Raw genomic sequence first — 21,618 nt, forward strand, 5'->3', positions numbered from 1 at the left:
TGCACTATCATGGTGATAACAGCTTTCAGTAAATTGCAGTTTGTCTTTGTGGTGGTTTATTCACACATTTAATCACTTTCTCCTCAGCTGTTATGACAGTTGCTCTATCTGATTTTCCAAATATGTAATCTCTAACCACTCATTTTGGAGGGTGCAGGTTCATCATATGTTTGTTACTGATTGAAGGGTCCTTAGAAATATCCATCCTTTTCTTTTCCCCTTGAAGCCATCATAAAAAATTGTACTTAAGCTGTTATCAGAGTGGGCAAAATGCATTGCCTGGTATCTTTCAGTCAGCAGAGAGCTGTATCTTTCCCTGCACATGGGATTTGTTTCAGTTTTATTAGGTCATTAAAATGCCTCCTTGGGTTACCTGAAGGATTTGTGATACCATTTCCATCTGCGCTTTCCCTCCAGGTTACATCCTGCAGTACTCAGAGGATAACAGTGAGCAGTGGGGCAGCTTCCCCATCAGCCCCAGTGAGAGATCCTACAGGCTGGAAACCCTGAAGTGTGGCACCTGGTACAAGTTCACCCTGACTGCCCAGAACGGGGTGGGGCCGGGGCGCATCAGCGAGATCATCGAGGCCAAGACGCTCGGCAAAGGTGAGTTGGTTCTGTGTGTTGGTTCTGCTGTCCATGCAGGGCACCAGCAAAGGAAGGGATGGTGAGGAGGACTCTATGTTCTCAGAAGGCTAATTTATTACTTTTTTACTCTATTTTATATTAAAGAATACTATACTATACTAAAGAATACAGAAAAGATACTTACTGAATGCTAAAAAGATAATAACCAAAACTCGTGACTCTTTCTAGAGTCTTGAGACAGCTTGGCCCTAGTTGGCTAATGAGTCAAAACAACTCACAGCAGAAACCAATTAGAAGGTTAATTTATTACTTTATTATACTATTTTCTATTAAAGAAGATTATACTATAATAAAGAATACAGAAAGGATACTTACTGAATGCTAAAAAGATAATAATCCAAACTTGTGAGTCTTTCCAGACTCTCGACACAGCTTGGCACTGATTGGCCAGTAAGTCAAAACAACTCACACCAGAATCCAATCAGAAGGCTATTTTATTACTTTATGATACTATATTATATTAAAGAATAATATACTATAGTAAAGAATACAGAAAAGATACTTACAGAAGCCTAAAAAGATAATGAAAACTCATTACTCTTTCCAGTCTTGACACAGCTTGGCCCCAATTGGCCAATGAGTCAAAACAACTCACAGCAGAATCCAATGAAACAATCACCTGTGGGTAAACAAGCTCCAAACACATTCCACATGAGCACAACACAGGAGAAGCAAATGAGATAAGAATTGTTTTCCTTTTTCTCTGAGGCCTCTTGCTGCCTTTCAACTTCCCAGGAGAAAAACCCTGGGCAAAGGAATCACGTTCAGGAAATGTGATTGCTGCATGGTTCCATCGCCTTTGCCCTTCTAAAGCTCCTGCACTCTGCTGGAGATCCTGGGTTGATGAGAAAACAGGCCTGGATATTTTAATATTTCTGGCTTTGGAAACATTTACATGGCTGTGACAAAAAAGGCTGTGGCTGTGAGACTTGAAGCCCACACAGGCTAATGTTCTGTCATTTTTTCTCTAATAATTTTTTTCTAAGATGGGTTGGCAGATATTTGGTAAGAGGGTGTCTCCACTGTCACAGACTATAGCAATTCCATTTCATTATTTCATTGCCACGAGGAAATTGGCTCTTCTCTTCTTATGAAAATTCAGGGGGTTGTTTATCTGTGTGTTGAAGGAAGACAGGGAGTATATTTATGTATAAAGCAAATGGAGCCAGTGTCTGATTTCTGCTCCAAGCCAGTATTGCAGGAGTGTGCAAGCAGCATCCTCTGAACTGGAAAAGTGTCAAAAACAAAGGAAAAGTTTGCATCAAGTTCTGCAAGGCAAAACAAACCATATTTTTTGAATAGATGTTTGGATACTTCTTTTCCATACACTGATTTGAAAATCTGGGTTTGTGAGTCTGGCACAAAGTGGGAAAAAAGATTTAAGAAGGAGGAAGGGGGGAAGTTGAATATATATATACTGAGTTTAAGCTAGAATCGAGGTTGCCCTAGAAATTATTCTCTAGATTTTCTATTTTGAGAGGTTTTATGTGCAATATTAAAGCATTTTATCTGGAATATCCCCCTGCCTCTAGAGCCACAGTTCTCCAAGGAGCAAGAGCTCTTTGCCAGCATCAACACCACGCGGGTGAGGCTGAACCTGATCGGCTGGAACGACGGCGGCTGCCCCATCACCTCCTTCACCCTGGAGTACCGGCCCTTTGGCACCACGGTCTGGACCACGGCCCAGAGGACATCCCTGTCCAAGTCCTACATCCTCTATGACCTCCAGGAGGCCACCTGGTACGAGCTGCAAATGAGGGTGTGCAACAGTGCTGGCTGTGCAGAGAAACAAGCCACATTTGCCACGCTTAATTATGATGGCAGTAAGTATTTCCTTTAATTTACGCCTCAGATGCTGTTTTACTTGGGTTTCACATGTGATTTTTCTTTTTGCTCATCTATTTTTTCCTCAGAAACAGGAAAAAATATTTTTAAAAAATATCCTTCTATTTTTTCCTCAAAAACCACATTTTGAATCTACCAGCCATGCTGTCAGAGAGGTTAAAGTCTCAAAGATGTAAAATAGCTCCTGATTTCTTGACAGTAGGCTGTCAGGCAGAAAAGAGGAATTGTTTATTTGTCCTCACCTCGGAAAAACTCCAAAGTCAATCAGCCATGAGACACCTAATCATAGGACATTAAAAGTCATTAGTTCCAGTGGTTACAGGGGCCTTTCCTAGTATTTCATGCATCTTTTCCATGAAATTTTAGTCTTCCACGGAATTTGTTCCTGCAGCCATTCAAGGGGGTGTCTGGCTTAATTGCTATTCCCTGTGACACAGCCCAAAACTCATTATGGGACACATTGGAGCAGCCAAGCAGGTTGTCCTCTGGGAAAGCCTCTGGATAACATCCTCCAAGGGCAAAGCAATGGCAGTGCAATCATCTCTGCTCACAGACAGGGGACAGTGAAACTAATGGCCATGACAGATGGCTCTGTCATGCCCAGCAGCAGGACACAGACCAGGAGGGAGTTGTTGTTTCATCCCACCTTTCTGCCAGGGGTTACTGCCCACCCTGCAAAACCCAGGACACAAGGACAGGAGCAAACATGCCAGTTTGTCACTCAGTGCAGCTCAGGTGCTGCCAGGCTGGGTGAGAGGGTTGTTGGCTCCATTGTGGGGAAGGGCTGCATTCCTGGCAAAAAGGCAGCACAGATGGCTCCAGATGGCAGCTCTGGATTGCTCCAGTGGGAATTGCCAGAGTTTTTTTGGAGACTTCCAGTGTAAAACCTTGCTGTGTTGCCAGGGGTGTTGTGCTGCGTTGTGCAACCACTTGGCAGATCTGTGGTGTTAAATTAAGCTACAGCACTGGTGAGCGAGTTCAAACAGGAGCTGATGGTTGTGACAGCACCAAACTGGTAATTGTTTGTAACTCTGTGTTGGTAACAGGCCTCCACATGAACATCACCACTCATGTACAGCTCAGGGGTCATTCCCAGGCAGAAATGTGGGATATGACTGAGGCAGGTTTAAACCTCAGCACCTGACACATCCTCTGCTGCTATACCAGCCTTGTGCTGGGTACTTGGCAGCTCTTGCAGATAATTAATCACCCTTTGGAAAAACATCATCTTTGGTAAGCTGCCACACAAGTCCACATATTATTTCAGACAGTCAAGAAAAATAAGAGTGAGATCTTCAGCACTCCAGAGGCCCACAGGAAACCAGGATCTGAGCAATTACTTCACAAATGTTCCAGGTTTTTCCAGGCATGTGAAGGACTTGTTTTACTGTAAAGTGTAGCTGTTATCAATAATAATGCTTTCAAGTATTATGAGTTAATTTCTTCTCATTTTACTTAACCTATGCTGGTTTTGTTTTGTTTTCCAATATCTTTCCACAGGCAGCATCCAACTTTCAGTTGTTACATTATCATCACTTCTATTTGATTGGGGCAAACAGTCTTAATCCATACCTTAAAATGAATTTATATAAAAATGCAGATCTAGAGCTTTAAATTTCCATTTGTAGCACTCAAATCAAAACTGTTCTTACAGTGATCCGATGTGAAATGTTGTCAGGCTCTGCTCTTTGATTGGGTGATGATACTTACCCTGGTGTGACCTGCACACCCTTTGATTTTTTATGTTGCCATATAGCATCTTTAAAAGGGATAAAATGCAACAGTAAAAAATATTTGCAGCATTAAATTTCCTGGGCCACTGCTTCTGGTCAGCTAGAAAATTTCCCATTTGTGATATTGCTGGTTTTGTTTGTGAAGTGTGCTTTGCCAGGACTGAATTGTGCCTTAGAGAGGCAGAGTGAGCTCAAATACTGACCCTGAGGTTATGAGAGGAAAACAGAGATGGAAAAGCAAATTTCAGTTTTCAGATTTTCTACATTTGCTAGGTTTGACTCAGAACTGAAATTATAAACTGATGATGATGATGATCATCATCATCATCATTCTTACAAGTATTTGATACAGAAATTTTTGCTTCCATAGACAGGGAATTTTTGTTTGCATAAAAAATGCCGATGGAAGCTTCTTGGCCAGCCCCACTTTGAGTTCTGTCCCTGCCTCTACCTTTGATTCACCCTGTGATGTGAGATTAGCCCCTTCCAGCTTGCAGGGGCCACAGCTGCCCCTCAGATAAAGCAGATACAAGAGTAGCACTTTGAAGATTAGATAACGCAGCGTATGAAAGTTCTGGGATGCCAAACGCTAAGAGCAAGCTTAGAAGCTTTAGGAGCTTTAAGATAAAGCCTTTGTAAAGTTTGCAGAAATCCCAGAGTTACGTGGTTTTGGGTCACTTTGCTGTGTGTGGGAGGAATATCATGGCTCAGCATCCTCCCCTTCACATCTCCCCCTGTGCTGAATCAGGTCAGAGGGTTAATGACAAACCTACGTGCAGCTTTTTGCTCTCTGTTCATGGGCATTTCAGCAACAATTTCCAGCTTACAGGTTGGCTGACCTGCCTGCCCCTTGTTTTTTTCAGATATTTTTAGCCCTGTGCAGCTGCAGTTGTGGAGAGCTGCAAAGGAGCTTCCCAGCTCAGGGATCAGCTCCTGGGTAGCCCTGGCATTAAATCGGATCAGCTCTAAACTCTGCTAATTGATTCTGACCCACCCAGGCACTCCCTGCCCTGAAGGACACACTCCTGGGTTCACAGGGTGCAGTGGGAGATGCTGCAGCCAAGGGGAAAAGGGGGTCAGAGATATTCCGATTACAATTTCTGTGAGGCACCAATCAGGCTAACAAAGGGTGATGGTGAACCGACCTGGAAAACAAAACAAACCCTCCTCATTTGTCTGGGACTGAGTCCTGAAAAAAGCTTTGACCCTTCTATTCCCAGCAGGCACCTAGAATGACAGCAAATGTTGAAATGTTATTTTCTCCATTTCTCCCAGGATTAATTCTTGGTAATTTCTAACGCAATTGCTGAAAAGCAACAAAGGGGAGATGTGAAAACGTGCAGTATGACTTTTTAATTAAGCTCCAACTGCCTGTTTGCAATGTTATGAGGTTTACATTTGCCTAGAGAGAGGTATGGATAGTGATAATCACATATCTAAACACTTCAGGTTTAAGTGAAATAAGGGCCACTTATCGTTTGATTTAAATCAAAGACATAATTTTAGGTAATCTGGAACCTAATGGTCTCTGTAACTGTAATTCAGAGAAAACTTTGGCCCTTTAGTATCCAGGAGGGTTTAGGAGGATGTGGAGACAGTTATTACTATTACCTCCAGGAGCCTGAAGTTCTTTCCATTTCTTCATCTAATAATTTTATTTGCCTTTAAAGTAGTACAAAATGTGCATCTCAGGGCAAGATGAAAATATCCTGCTGTGTGTTCAAGAAACAGAAAATTAGAAAAAAAAAAAGAAAGAAAATTATGGAGAAGAACTGCAGTGGAACATTAGAAAAATATTCCAAATGCAATTATAAGAAAACAAATTTTCCAAAGTACCTAATATAGGTTTGGATGGTTGTAGCTTTTCTTTTTATCTTTGTCCCTTTAGGGAGCTGCTCTTCTCTTTATATGCAGCTGAAATAGCTCTTCTGAAAAAAACAGGACTTGGGATTTTACATTTTCACTGTGGTTATGGCACTCACACTGTACTGCATCAGATCTCAGTTTTTATTCTGATACTGTATAGCACATAATGAGATATAACCATATCACTTAATGCAGCAATTAAAATGTTAAAAAGGATGTGCCTGTTTTTCTCTCTCACCCTCCTTTCCTTTTAGCAAGTAAGTAGCCACTTTTATGTTTCAGTAGCTGGTTAAAATTTAATAGCTTCCATCCAAAGTCATCACAGTTCACAATACTTACGTGTTTCTACGCATTTCAAGGAAATCTGCATTTTATAGCCTCATTTGTGGTTGCATTCAGCAGTTTAATAGTAATCAGGAAATGAGTGAGAAGTCTTCCATGACTAAACAGCCTTCCACAGAAGGTGCTGCATTCTTCTCACGTCCCTTAGAGGTAAAGAAGAAAAGAATTGAAAAGTTCAAGTATTATATATCACCAGGAAGCCAGGTATATTCAAAATGCAAATATGTCCCAGAATGAAAAAGTGAGCTGCCTGCCAGTAGCTGGTAGATTCATTTCCCTCATTTCCCTCTCAAAATTTGATTGTTTCTATCCAGCATTACTCTCCTGTTTTACTGATGAGTATAATGTCAGACAGTCTTTAGCAGATTAGTATCAGGTTGGCTGTCTGAATTTCAGATCACTATCACTGCTGCACCCTCAGAACTGATGGCAGAATGTTTCTGTGCAAAGGATTAATCTGATGTATGTGGCACAAAATGAGCTTTGTCAAATGGGTTCCTTGCACAGCATAGCCCAGCAGAAATGTCACAGCAGTGCTATTTCCCCATAATAAGAAATAATAGACATAGGGAGGAATTCTGAGCTCTCTTACAGCTTTTTAATAATTTAATAGGACTCAAAATTAATCATAGTATTTGACTGCGTATCAGGCATGGTTTTCCTTAATCAATGAATGCAATTCTTCTGGATTTCTGATAATCTGTGCAGTCAGTCCCTCATTACCATGAGCCTGGTTATGTGTTTGTGGCCATTAGACACACAAATAAATGTAGCCTCCACCCCAAACAGAAAAATCCAGCTGAGGGTTCTGCCAGCACCTGAAGCAACAAAGTGCTTTATTCCCTGAGAAGTCAATCTTTTGTCCTGGTTTAGAGGCCTCTAATGCCATGCCCCTGTTTGCAGGTACAATCCCTCCTCTCATCAAGTCGGTTGTGCAGAGTGAGGAAGGGCTGGGGACCAACGAAGGGCTGAAGATGCTGGTGACCATCTCCTGCATCTTGGTGGGGGTCTTGCTGCTCTTTGTGATGCTGCTGATCGTCAGGAGGAGGAGGAGGGAGCAGAGGCTGAAGAGGCTGCGAGGTAAGGGGGTGTCTGTGGAACTTTTCTCTACCAGAACATGAAAACAGGAGCGGAGCTGCACATTACTAAAGTGTGCAATCCCCAGCTGGGATCATTTTCCTGCAGTACAGAACAGAGTGTGTGTGTTTTCTGTAGAAATTCCTTTTTCTTTTGCTCAGAAGTTTCTAAAAAAATTATTAATAAATACATTGTTATTATTTTGCATGGGGGAAAGGAAGGTATTTCTCATTAGTTCGCTTTCCTTTTTTTGTTGTTTGTTTGCTTCCCTCAATGAGCTTAAAGTAGATTTTTATTTTGAAGGATGAAATCAGATGTTCTGAAGACAAGGGAATCTCAACTTTCCAGCAGATGCTAACCATTATTTCCAAATTATGAAATGAAAGTAGCCAGATTTTAGTAGGATAGAACACACAACCAGATATTTAGTAGGATGGAACACACAACCAGATTTTTTTTGGAAGCATGAAATCAGATGTTCTGAAGGTGAGGGAATCTCAGTTTTCCAGCAGATGCTAACCATTATTTCCAAATTATAAAATGAAAGTAGCCAGATTTTAGTAGGATAGAACACACAACCAGAGATTCTCAGATTTGTTATCACATTTTCCCCATGATTTTTTATAATAGAACTTGCACAACACTTCATTGTTCACTGACTTTTCATTGTTGCTGATCTGTATTTTCCTCTAATCCTTATTCAAATTCAGTTGCTTGTTATGTGAATAAGATTTAGATCTGTGAATTCATTCAGCTTTATCATTTTTCCAGCAAAAACCCCTGGCTGAGCCACAGCCAAGTTTTTGACCCTTGCAGTCTGACACTGCTGCCCTGTAGCTTTTGCATTGGCAAAAGGTATTTTGGGAAGGTATTTCCTGAAGGTATTTAGGAAAATCCTTTCAAATCTGAACCTGAATTAATAGTAAAACATTTTATCATCTGCAAAAAATAAGCCTAATCTCTTCCAGGAGCCACCAAATTGATTAGTTATTTGTATTTTAACCAAAATGTGATCATGGTACCTATTAAAACCAGGGCCAGTGCTATGTTTTCCTTCTGACCTTCCTACTTCTCTCTCTTCTGGGTCTAATTTTGTCCTTTGTAAAATATTCTGGAGTTAGAAAAAAGACAGAGGGCATGGGCAAATTCATATATAAAGAAGGACAACCAACCTTATGGTTCATACACAGCCCTGGAAATCAGGACATCTGGATGCTTTAGCTTGTATAATCACTTTTTCTTCAAAACTTTATAAGCCATTTACCTTCCCAGTTTTGGGTTTTTTAATTTAAAAAAAAGTGGTAAAGAAAAAGGAAGTGTTATCTTACCTTCTTAGAAATGCTGTGGAATTCCATCCAGTAATGAGCAGGACATCTCAAGCCCTTTGGCTCTAGAAAGTGACGTTTCTGCACATTATTTTTTCATGGCAATTTACAAGTATTCATAGAATCTTGAGTTACAGTCCCTTGAGGAAGGATGATGATCACTGACCAGGGTGGCTTTTGCATAAAATAAAAATTTTCAGAACTATTTCCTCTCAGAAATGAGGAATTTAGAAAAATATTGGAGCTTCACTTAAACACAGGCCATGGAAAAGATGCCATCAGTACTTTTGATAAAAGAAGTCAGTATTTAAGTACCATTTCTGTAAAAGTTGTGTCTCACTTAGCTGAATTTGTCACACTACAGCTCCACATCCCATCTGGTCCTGTCTTCTCCACAGTACAGAAGTTCTTTTTTGTATCATTTTCAGTCTCCAAGGATATCCTTTCCACATGGTGGTAACCAATTCATTTCTTAATGCTTTAATTGGTAAATGAAACAGATGAATACATTTTAATTTTCCTCTCTAGTTTTCCCATCATTTACATCCTTAACATTTTATCCATTGAGATTATTTGCCAGTTCTCTGATTGCTCTGAAACAGGAAAACATTCCCTGTTGTACAGCCCTGGTTTGTGTTCTTGATGTGTGACTTAATGATCCAGATTATTTTCTTAGTGATCTGGCATTTTCCTTAAATTTCAGCTTGCTTATATTTTAGCTTATATTTTAGCACCAAATTCTTGTATCATTGTCAAACTTTTATCAGATATTATTTTATTTACTCCAGACTACTGATAAATGTCCCACACAAAAAAAAAAATACTGAATAATAATTCAAATTGTGGTCTGAATATGTTGAAATCCTTTTTAAATAGCTGCTGTGTTAATTTTTGCATCATGCTACTTTCTGTTAAAATAGTTTGAGTTTCTGAAACTTTGTTTTATGGAAACATAAAAATGATCTTTTACTGTGATTTAATCATATCCCAGTGAGAGCTTTTTTCAATGTCATTAATTCTCAGCAAATTTCAATCTCATTTTTAAAAAATCTACTTTGTTTGACATGGCTGCTTGACCACAAGTCTGTATTGATTGGCCTAATTTATCCTTTTAATTCATTTCATTAAGCTTCACTCAATTCTTTTTTATTATTATTTTGTGCATTGCCAAGATCAGACTGATAGGACTTCAGGAATTCAGAATTTTTTTGCTCATTCTTTTTGAAGACCGATCCCATGTTTGACATTTTCTGCTCTTCTGGAGCAGAAACTTCATGTTCTAAAAGCTTTCCTGACAATAAGTATTGCTGTTCCAGAGAACTCCTTACTAAGTTTTCTAAAACAAATGTGTGCAAGTTTTCTGAAGTCCTAACTGAAAAATAAATGGTTTACTCTAGTATTTGTTGTGGTTAAATTTATACAATTTTTGAAAGGGAAATAATCACATTATCACTTGGTTTGTATGACCCGGTGGGGTTTCTTTGAGGCACAATATTCTTTTTTCCTAAATCAGGATTTCCTCTACTCTACATCAGCACAATAATCTCCACAGTGGGACCTTCTTAAATAATTTGTGCAAATTACAGGTGTAACTCTTGCTTTGTGGCTGCAGATGTGGTTTTTTTGAACCTGTTTGACAAAGAGGAGAGGGAATTGCAGATTTATTTGCAGCATGCTCTGCATGCAAACATTTGTGTCCCTGCTTATGAGCAATGGGTTTGAGTTCCCATTTCTGTTGAAGAACAGCAGCCTCTCCATTCTTGATCCACTTGTAATTCAGGAGTTCAGCAGATATTCTCAAAGGGAAGCCTGATGGTTTAATGCTCCTTCTGGCCATTAACCCAGCTCTGCTACTCCTGGAATGGTTTTCCCTTTGTTTTGGAATCCAATTCACCTTAACACAAGCAGAAAGGATCAGCACGGCGTGATAGTTCAGGAGTGGCAGGATGCAATTTAAAACTCCATCACTGTCCCTGATTTCCCAGGGGGCAAAGTGTGTTAAGAATTTTAAAGGTGGCTGTGCCAGCGAAGAAAAGTGATGGCTGTGGCTTTTTTACTGAAGTGATGCTTGGCTGGAGCAGAGATCATCTCCTTCCCTCTGTCACCCCTTCCCAAGCCCTGCTTTCACCATCTCACAACCGGGAGGTGACACGACACAGCCAGGGATGCTGGATTGTCTTAGAAAGTATCATCAATCAGCTGATCAACAGGGAAAGCAGGAAAAGAAGATTAAAATCTTTGGAAAAATCTCTGAAAAATGCAGGAAAAGCACATTAAAATCTCTGATCATTGGCTTGTGGCAATGACATTTGTCCTGGAGCTGATGGTTTGGACACATGATGTTTTATAGAGGGGTCCCAGTGCAGGGAGGAGCTGGAGCTGCTGCAGAGCCCAGAGGAGGCTCCAGGATGGGCAGAGGGATGGAGCAGCTCTGCTGGCAGGAAAGGCTGGCACAGCTGGCATTGCTCACCTGCACAGGAGAAGCTTTGGGCTGAGCTCAGGGTGGCCTTGCAGGGCCTGGAGGAGCCCCAGGAAAGCTGGAGAGAGACAATTGCCAGGGGATGCAGGGACAGCACACAGGGAATGGCTCCCAGTGCCAGAGGGCAGGGCTGGGTGGGATATTAGGTAGAAATTCTTCCCTAGGATGGTGGTGAAACATTGGAATAGGGTGCCCAGAGATTTTGTGGCTGCCCCTGGATCCCTGGGGTGCCCAAGGCCAGGTTGGACACTGGTGCTTGAAGCAGCCTGGGACAGTGGAAGATGTCCCTGCCATGGCAGGGGTGAGATGATGGGATGAGATGATCTTTAAGGTCCCTTCCATCCAAACCCATTCCATGATTCTTTAACATTCACTTTTAAGCTTCTGGATTTTGGTTTGATGGATACAGAGGAACCCTTTATATTCCTGCCAGCTTTGTTTTTGTCCCATTCCACACCAAGCTGTGTGCCCATCATTAACTCCAGCAGTTCTGCTCACCCTGCTTGGATAATTAACAAATTTAAAGTCAGCTGATTGAGTTTTTTCCCTTCAGTAATTCCTCATTCGGCTTTTGACAGATTACATGATCTTGCTGATGCCTCATATTATTTTTTACTGAAGGTGCACAATCTCCTGTGCATCTGTTTAACCAAGGATCAATGTGTGTTAACAAGCATGTCTGTGCCATGTACATGAATTTGTGTGACTTTTTCTCCAGATGTAGCATGGAAATCATCTGTGTGCTGGGCAACACCTGAGAACATCTGAGAGAGATTGTTTGCCATTTAAGCCTGATAAAAAAGTTATTAAAAGCAAACTGAAGTACATTGTAATAATTTTCGACTTTGTTCTTTCTGCTTTTCTTGAGTTGTGAATTCCTTGCACAAATACCTACAGACTTCACTTAAGGAGGCAGCAATTGCTTCAAAAAGCTGCTGGCTGAATGAAAACAATATTTGCATATTAAACCACCCTGATTATGTGTGCCAGAGGGAGAATGTGTGCACAGGGTCTTCATGATCCTGGTGCTGCTGGAATAGCAAAAAGCATCATAAAATTTGCTAAAAACAACCCCATTACTTGCAACCAGTGTCATTATTATCATTGTGTTGTTTGTTTGGCTTTTTTGTATTCTTCTGAAGAAATTTGTCCCTTCCTGGGTTTTTGGAAGTCAGTAACAAAACTCCTTTGGGAGCAGCAGTGTTGGTCTTTTGGTTTATGACTGATGGCAGAGATATTGTCATCTATTAGGCACTGCCACTTCCAGGTGTTAATGGCAAAGAAAATCTCATCCCAGGTGAAAAATAGGAATTCTGAGTGCCCAAAATAAATGTTTGGTTTAGATGAGGCACCCCAGATAAACCATCCTTCCCTCCACCATGAATCTTCCATGCTTTGTGCTGGAAAGGGATGGAGGAAGGTTAAAAATGAAGCAGTGGAGCAAACAGAGCTAGAGGGAGCACGGAATTCCAGCTTCTCCAGTGGTAGGTGAGGAAAAAAGCCTAAGAGGGGCAAGCTGGCACTGTGTCAGATAAATACAATTCAGAAAAGTGGATAAAAGGGGTTTTGCTGAGATTTTTAATGAATAAAAAGAGCTCTCTGTCCATTCCTTTAAAAAATGAGTACAACACAAGCTATAGAGTTGTATTAAGATGTGGCTTGTTTCTGCCTGCATCCTTGGCATTTGAAAGGCAGGATGTTTAATAGGATCACAAGTAAGGAAATTGTTGTAGGTGTTGCAGACCTAAAAGGTGATTGAGGAATAAAAAAGGTAGGATGGAGAAAACAAAGATAAATTCAGTAAATGTCTTGGCAGGTGCTGATAGATTTACAAGAAGCAGATAAAAGAAGAAATGTAAACTTCCATATAAGAGTTGTTTGAAGACTTAGAACTTGGAATTGCTTTCTTCTCAGATTTGCTTCACTTGGTTGCACAAAAGGCTGCTTTGTTGCTGTGTGATAAACTTAAGGACTTGGGAATCAGCATTTAGAGTGAGTTTGTTTAGCAGCAGACTGCAGGAGAACAAAGCAGAGCTGCCTGTTTTTGCTGGGTGATACCACAGAAATTCGTGTATTATGTTGATAAAGTTTTACAGAAGCCTACCTGAAAATCCAAGCTTCAACTCTGCCTTTTGAACTAAGTATTGAAATAATTATAGCCCCAAAGGATTCTCTGCCAATAACAGCAGCAATGACAAGAACAGGAGGAATATTTTTCCTTCAGCAGTGTCTTATTTTGCAGGGGTGATCCGTGTGGGAATGAACACTCCTCTGTTTCATGTGTAGCCATACTCTGAAGGCCCAGCAGTATTTTGAATTATTGCTAGTGGGAAAATATTCATATTTGAGTGCAACCAAGCAAGTTTGTGCCTGGGGAAGTTCAGGTTGGACACCAGGAGGAATTCCATCATGGAAAGGGAGCTCAGGCCTTGGCAGGGGCTGCCCAGGGAGCTTTGCAGTGCCCATCCCTGCAGGTGTGCCCTGGAGGTGGCACCGAGTGCTCTGGGCTGGGGACAAGGTGGGGATCAGGCACAACTGGGACTCTTGGAGGTCTTTTCCAACCTCAGGGAGTCTGTGATTCTAATTTGACTCCTTGGAGCCCTCCCTTGCTCACATCTGGTTTGGAATTGACAGGTTGACACCTGCTCATCTTTCAGGTTTTGTGTGTTTGAAATGGCTTTCGAGCCATTTCAAAAAAGTCTTTTTTTCTAGCTCTGTGGTCAAATAAGAAGTCAAAATTTTTCAGCTCTGGTTTTTAAGGTTGTTTATTTTTCTTTATCTGTTATATTCTTTTTCTGACTTGTTGAGGTTTGTTTGGCAGGTCGGTTTGTGGCACACTCTTCATTTTTGGGGTGGTGTTAGTTTTTTATGTTAAGAATTACGTGTATTTTATTTATAATAATCTTCTAATACTTATTACCTATGTTAGACAGTGTCTTTACTTTAAACTAATCTAAAAGTGCCACCATCACAGCAGAAGATGGAGGACAAGAAGAAGAAGAAGGAGGACAGGACACACTTAGATTCTTTTATCTTGCTTCTTGAACCTCCATTCTAAATCCCTAAAATTTTACTTTCTTACTGTGTGACAAATTAACTATTATTCTATTCAAACTTTTGTGATTTGTAAATTTTCAGACAAAGTTGGTAATTGTTTCCATGGGCTAAAATCAAAGGCACAGGTGCCTTTGACTTTGTGCCAAGGTCTTTGAGCCCCTTGCCAGGGTCTCGAGCTGTTTTCCTGCCTTTTCTTCTTCCTTCACCTGTTCATTTGCTACCCATAGCACGAAAGAACTGAGATCCTCATTATTTGTTAAATTGTTCCTATTTCTAAAATGTTTATGTAGCTTTTTTCTAGTTAAGCCAGTGGTAACTCGTATTTCTCTTACCATCTTTGGTACTACTGAGGAACTAAACAGGATTGTTTGGGGTAGAAATGCAATTTCAGCAGAAGTAGGAACTTTGAGACACTTTTATTCTTGCCATTGATCTGGAAACAACTGTGGTGTTACACATGGCTGATTCAGATCACTTATTAATAATGCATCTCTCAAATAGATTTTCATTTGTGATGATATTTCTTCTGTTTTCTTCTAGATGCAAAGAGTTTGGCTGAAATGCTTATGAGGTAAGAACAAATTTAATTTTATTGTATTTTTTAAACTGAAAAATGTCTGTTAATTATAGCATCATATTTCAGAATTGTTAGAGGGACAAATGGAGAAGTAAACTCTTTATTCCTAAACCCTTTTCCAAAACACACCATTTGTCTGTCTGTTAGAACTGTGATGCACTGGTGGTCAGACATGAGAGAAAGAAAACGCTTTGTGGATAGTGTGAGGAGCTAAAATTATAAAAAAACCCAATAACTTGTGTGAGATTAATTCATAGAAGCTATGTAGGTCCATTTGGGCATTTTTCCCACTCTGAAAAACGTTTTCATAATATGTATCAAAGTAATTGCTCTTCAGAGATCATCTGATTAAAGGCAATAAATTTCTGGATGTGAATATCTCTAAACTTTGCAGCTCTGTTTATGTAATTCACTGTTGTTAGCTGCCTATACCCAAAGGTATAAAAGAGCAGGTAAATCCATTTATTATTTTTCACTTCTGTTCCATCAGCTCAGCATTCAGAAATCTAATTCAGTTGTTGAATTGCATCATAATGACTATTCTGGCACCACAATTCTTTCAAAGATGGAAATTTCATAACTTCAATGTTTATTGTTTTGTCTAGGGAAAATATTGAACTTTAGAACTGCTGCATATATTTGAAACTGGGATTGCCAAGGGATTATTTTTGAGTTCAAATGAATTTGGGGTTGCTAGAAAATATATTTTATATTCCAGCAACAAATTTGAGAGTGTCATAGATATTTCACCACACGAAACACACTCCAAACTTCCTCACCTGTGATAAATTTCACTATTGTCAGAATAAACTCAGCAAAGACATGGTGACAGATGGGTTTGGTGTAAATTCAGCTCTATGCCATCATATCTGAATAAACCCAGTGATGTTAACAGGACTGGTCATGCAGTCCAGGTCATCCCCTCTCTGGCTGCCCCTGGCAGCAAATTGTGGGGTTCAGCAGTTTTGGAGACATTTGCACTGGTGGTTTCTGGTGCCACAGAAGACAGCACAGATCAGCACTCACAGCAAATCTGTTTCCTTGATGCCTTGTAAAGGCTGACCTAGAGCAGAGTTTAAAGAATAAAGCAGGGATTTATTTAAAGGCCTCCATGGATGCACCTTGGGCAGCACAAGAGCCCAGCCAGGGCTGCACCCAAGATGAACCAAACTGGTCCCAAAATGAACCCAAGATGAACCCAAAATTGTCACAAATTGAACCCAAGATGAACCCAAAATGGTCACAAAATAAACCCAAGATGAACCCAAAATCGTTACAAAATAAACCCAAGATGAACCAAAATGGTCCCAAAATGAACCCAAGATGAACCAAAATGGTCCCAAATGAACCCAAGATGAACCCAAAATTGTCACAAATTGAACCCAAGATGAACCCAAAATGGTCACAAAATAAACCCAAGATGAACCAAAATGGCCCCAAAATGCACGGCCGGGCACGGGCTCTGTCCCTGGGATCAGTTCTGCTCCATTTGCACCTTGCAGTTCATTGTCCCATTGCAGCTTTAGCCCTGCAGTCCCACCCTGCTTGTTTTTCTCTCTCCAGCCCACGGGGTTTGTGCTCCTGGGCTGAGATTTGGGTCATTTGTCCTTGGTGCCCAGCTGGAGCAGGAATTGTTTTGTCTCCCTGCTCTGTGCACAGAGCTCACCATCCCCTGATATGAAGCCCAGACCCACACACTAAAGCAGCACAGAACCTGAAAAATAGAAAAGCAAAAACCTGAGGCATCACACTAAAAAAAAATCAGCAGGAAGCAGCTGAAACCCCTGCATGGAGATTTTCAGTCCTGTGGCAGCCACCCAGAGCCTCTGCAAAGCTGGAACGCTCTGCCCCAGCCCTGGCTGGCTTCACAGGCCTCGCCACCTCTTCTGCAAGGCCATTTCACAGCCTCGCTCCTCTGACTGGTTTTTGGTGAAATTTTCCTTAGAAAACTTCACTCAACTTCCCTCAGAAGTGCCCTGCTTTTACCCACTTTTTCCTTTGCTGATGGTCACCAAATTAAGGAATTTTTGTCCTCCCTGCCTGATGTATTCAGGGAGCAGCCAGGTCCCCTCTCAGTCCTTGGTTTAGAGGTGTTTTTCCAGGTAACTCAACTGCCACCATTTCATTTGGATTTTCCTCTCACATGGTCATCAAATCAGTTCCTCTCATCTGATTTATTAACAAATAATCCTGGTTTTATCACATAAGCATATTTTGTATTTCTTTTCTAAAAGTCTAAACAAAGGCAAATGACTGTTAAATCACAACTTCAGAGGAAATGGGGGATATAGGGTCATATTTACAGACATGTCAGAATGGAGAACTCTCATTTATGACAAATCTGTGAAATAAATTCAACCAAAAACTGAGCTACCAACAAACAACAGATGTTCCTGAAGATGTAGCATGTGAATAATCAAAGGACAATAAGCCCTCTCCAAAACAACAGTCACATATGATAAAGCCCCTTTATATCTTTATATTTTATATATTTTATATATATTTATATTTTTATATATTATATTTTAATATATTTATCTTTTTATATATTTATATATGTTTAAATATAAATATATTTTTATATTTTATTTATATATTTTTATCTTTTATATTTTATATTTATTATTTCACCAAAATCTGCAATGATAAAACCATCAAGAAAGGGGGTATTTGGGGAGAGGGCAGACAAGATGATTCCCTGCTTGGTAGGAAGGTGTGAGGCCTGGAGAGAGCTCTGTGTATCTTTCCCTTTGAGGAGATTTTCAGGAGTATGTGTAAAGAGGATTAAAAACAGAGCTTTAGTCTCTGCTTTGAGAGTCCCTGGCTTTGGCTGTGTAAGTCAAATGTCTGTGGAGCAGGATAAGTCAGCAGTTTAATGGGAATTGCACAACTCATTGTTGATACCTCACATTCACAAATAAAAATCCCTGCTGTTGGATAAGTACAGCTTTTTTATGTTAATTTTGGGTGAAAGCATCAGTCCAGCCACACTTTTTGTAACAGTTCACTGTGAATCTATTTAGCCATTCACTGAATTTTAAAATTTTGAACACAAGATGAAGAATCTTTTATCCCCAAATATTCTGATTTAGTTTCCCATATGTTTTTACAACAAACTGTGGACTCTCAAAATGCCCTGTACAATGCACTTGCTCTGGAAAAGGCATTTTTATCCACAGAATCAACATAAAAGCTGCACTCAGACCAAACACCTGCCCAAATACCTGTTTTAAATAGTGACAAAAGCAGCAACTTTAGCAGAGTAAAAGAATACAGCAAATTAATGAGAATACTGAGGGATTCTTCAGAATTGAGAAATCTTTGAGGAGATCTCATTGAGGCATTTTTCATTTCCTGGAAGGAGCTTAGGAAAAGGAGAGGGACTTTTAATGTGGGCAGACAGTGACAGGAAAAGGAACAAGTGTGGTGGTGTTCACAGGGGTCCCAGGACGAGGGAGGAGATGAGAATCTTGGCTCCATGTTTCAGAAGGCTGATTTATTTATTTTATGATATATATTAAAGAAAATGATATATTATAACTATACTAAAAGAATAGAAGAAAGGATTTCATCAGAAGTCTTGCAAGGAATAGAAAGGAATGGAATGATAATAAAATCTTGTGACTGACCAGAGAGTCCAAGCCAGCTGACTGTGATTGGCCATTAATTAGAAACAACCCCATGAGACCAATGAAAGATGCACCTGTTGCATTCCACAGCAGCAGATAATCATCGTTTACATTTCATTTCTGAGGCCTCTCAGCTTCTCAGGAGAAAATGATCCCGGCAAAAGGATTTTTCATAAAATATGTCCGTGACAGGCAAGGGTTTTAAACTGAAAGAGGGGAGGTTTAATTAAATATTAGGAAGAAATTCTTTACTCAGAGGGCAGTGAGGCACTGGAACATGTTGTGCAGAAATGCTGTGGATCCTTCATGCCTGGAAGTGTCCAAGGCCAGGCTGGACAGGGCTTGGAGCACCCTGGGATTGTAGGAGAAGTCCCTGCCCATGGCATCGGGTTGGGATGAGCTGATCTTTAAGATCTTTTCCAACCCAAGCCATGATTCTGTGATTCTGTTCCCCAGTCTCCTGACAGACTCCCAGTGCCTAAAGATTTGGAGCTCAGAGATTCTTTGAACCAGAGGAAATTAATTCTATTATATACATATCCTTACAAGGTCTGATAAGTTAAAAAAAAAAAAAAAAACACATGCTTATGTTTGGGGATTTTATGTCTGTAAATATTAAAAAATAAAGATAAATACATTTTATCCCTTTAAAGAATTAATCATTGGACTCCTCATCCACCAGACCATTAAAATATTTTTGCCTGAATTTAGTTTAGGAAGCTTCAAAAGCGAAACCTTCTTTGCCCCATTTCCAAGCCCTAGAGGCTCTTCATTGCTGTTGGCACTTTAGGATTTTATAACTTGAAAGCTGAGCTGTTGTGGTCTGAAAAAAAAAAAAAAAAGGATTCCAAATTCCCTGAGCCAGAATGAGACAGCATCCTAATCAGCAACAACCCCCTTGCTTCTGCCAGCTGCCTGTGCTGTGTTTGGACACCCCATGTCACTGCTGCATGCAGGGGAATTAATTAGCTCAGCAAGGAGGAGGAGAGGCAGCCCACAAACCAAGGAATAGCTCTCAAGATCAGCAGGGAATATTCCTGAATAGAGAGAGGCCTGAGTTCCAGTTCTGGCTTGAAAAACCTCCCACTTATTTTGCATGGAGCTGTCCCTGCAGCCAAGGTTGGGATTGGGAATTCTCTCTTGTCAGGTGAGCAGTGAAACTGCAAATCTGGGGAAAACTCTGCTCCTGCTCCCTGCGGTCCAAACAATGCTTCCAGGGTTGGTTGAGTACTTTCTAATAATGGAAATACACAGCATTCACCCTGCTGAAGAGCTCTGGCATTCTGGGATCTGCATTCTCTGATCCCATCCCTCTGTCTCCTGCTTCCCCAGTGGGTGCAGAGGAGTGCAGGGATGCATATCCCAGACTCAGTTACGGACTGCACAGATGTATCTGACTCTGTGTGTCCTGTAACTACTGGATTATTGAAATTGGACATTAAAAAAAAAATCAGTTTCCCTCTTTAAACTGAAAGAAGGCAGGTTCAGATTAAATATTAGGAAAATAATCTTTACTCAGAGGGCAGTGAGGCACTGGAACAGGTGCTCTGCATTTGCTCTACAACTTTGGGCAAATCCAGAGCAGTCCAACTTCCCAAGGACCTGCATCCAAGCATATTTGGCATGCAGATAAAATATTACTGTCTGATTCTCTTAACATTTCAGCAACTTGAGTGGCATCCACTCCATGCAGAGACTTAGAGAACACCAGTGTGGAATTTACCTGCATTTGACAATACTACATCTTTGAAAATTTATGTTTTTTAGTAAGACCTGTGATGACCATTCTCCTCTGATTATATATGAAGAAAAGCCTGGAAGCCCTTGGGAGGCTATCCTGATATTTTGCTCCCTTGATGATTGAATGAGGCACCAGTTGTGTCCTGTTTGAATGTATTTCAAATATCCATGTGTATGTCATGGGAGCAGCACCATCTAATCACCCAGGAGAAGAGAGACGTTAAATTTGGGATGTACAGATGGTGTTAATGATGTTGGGGACCACAACAGCAGGAAACCTGGAGGTGAAAATCAGACAGGTGCTCCCAGGTGCCTTGAGGATCTAACCCTTGGATTTGGAGCAGAACCACTGACCACATGGCTGGAAAATTCCTCCAAAAAGAGTCTCTAGGAGAATGTCCAAACTTGAGGTAATCAGGGCTTGCTGATGTGGAGGCACAGCAGGAAGTTAACACAAATTTCCTGGAGATGTGGGTTCATCCCACGTGGATTAATCTCCTGTGCTCTCAGAAGAACTGAGCTTATCCCTTTAACAGTCCTCTGCTGCTTCCATTAACAGCAGTAATTCACTGCCAAAGCAGAATTAAAGTGAGTGATCTGCAGCTATTTTACACTAGAAAATGAGAAAGTGAGCCTCCACTTGGATCTTTCAGCTCTTTGAAGCCTGAGCACCTGGATCACGCTGCTGGCTGATTTGTCTCAACTCTCCACAGCCTCCCTGCATGGAGTATTTGCAAATATTTCATTTCATCCAGAGATTAATTACATCTAAAAGGGCAAAATGTTCCTGTTTAATGCAATCTGAAGGTTTTTTTGGTGCAAGCTCTGTGCTAGAAATGACTGTGGCACTTGGTTTTACCATCCATTTTCATTTGCTTTTGGTAGACAGCTCATTTAAGAAGTCATTTTCTGGTACACAAACTTCAAAATGAAATTGTTTCAATTTGCATGATGATAAAATAATTGGTTTATGTTCTTTTTTAGATTATTGCATCAATCAATTAGACATAATCCACAAATGTAAACAAGACTTGCAATTTTTGTTTTGGAACATCAATGGGACTAAAGCCTTTATTTATTTTATGCAATCTATTAATAGTATGCCTAGTTATTAATTTGCTTTTTCATTTATCAGTGGAATTAATATTTGAAACCTAGCTAATTAAAAATAATGAAAAGATAAAAAAACAATTAGAAATTACTCAAGACATCATTTTCCCACCAACCTGTTTGATCATCTGCTTGTTGCTTTATTCAGATTAATGAGGAGGGAAAGGAAAGATCCATCTTCCAAAGTGTT

The 21,618-nt window shown here is 40.3% G+C and overlaps 1 protein-coding gene across 2 annotated transcripts in view; it reads left to right on the forward strand.

The window, feature by feature from the left end:
• The window catches only part of DSCAM (DS cell adhesion molecule), a 403,090-nt gene that overhangs the window by 347,339 nt on the left and 34,133 nt on the right, over positions 1-21,618 (forward strand). For both annotated transcript variants that reach the window (XM_058825080.1, XM_058825079.1), the window contains exons 24-27: positions 418-606; positions 2,181-2,471; positions 7,338-7,514; positions 14,913-14,943. In XM_058825080.1, the coding sequence (XP_058681063.1) occupies positions 418-606; positions 2,181-2,471; positions 7,338-7,514; positions 14,913-14,943 (688 nt within the window). The remainder of the gene's footprint in view (positions 1-417; positions 607-2,180; positions 2,472-7,337; positions 7,515-14,912; positions 14,944-21,618) is intronic.

The sequence above is a fragment of the Ammospiza caudacuta genome, chromosome 2 (genome assembly GCF_027887145.1).
Source record: "Ammospiza caudacuta isolate bAmmCau1 chromosome 2, bAmmCau1.pri, whole genome shotgun sequence".
Lineage (NCBI taxonomy): Eukaryota > Metazoa > Chordata > Aves > Passeriformes > Passerellidae > Ammospiza > Ammospiza caudacuta.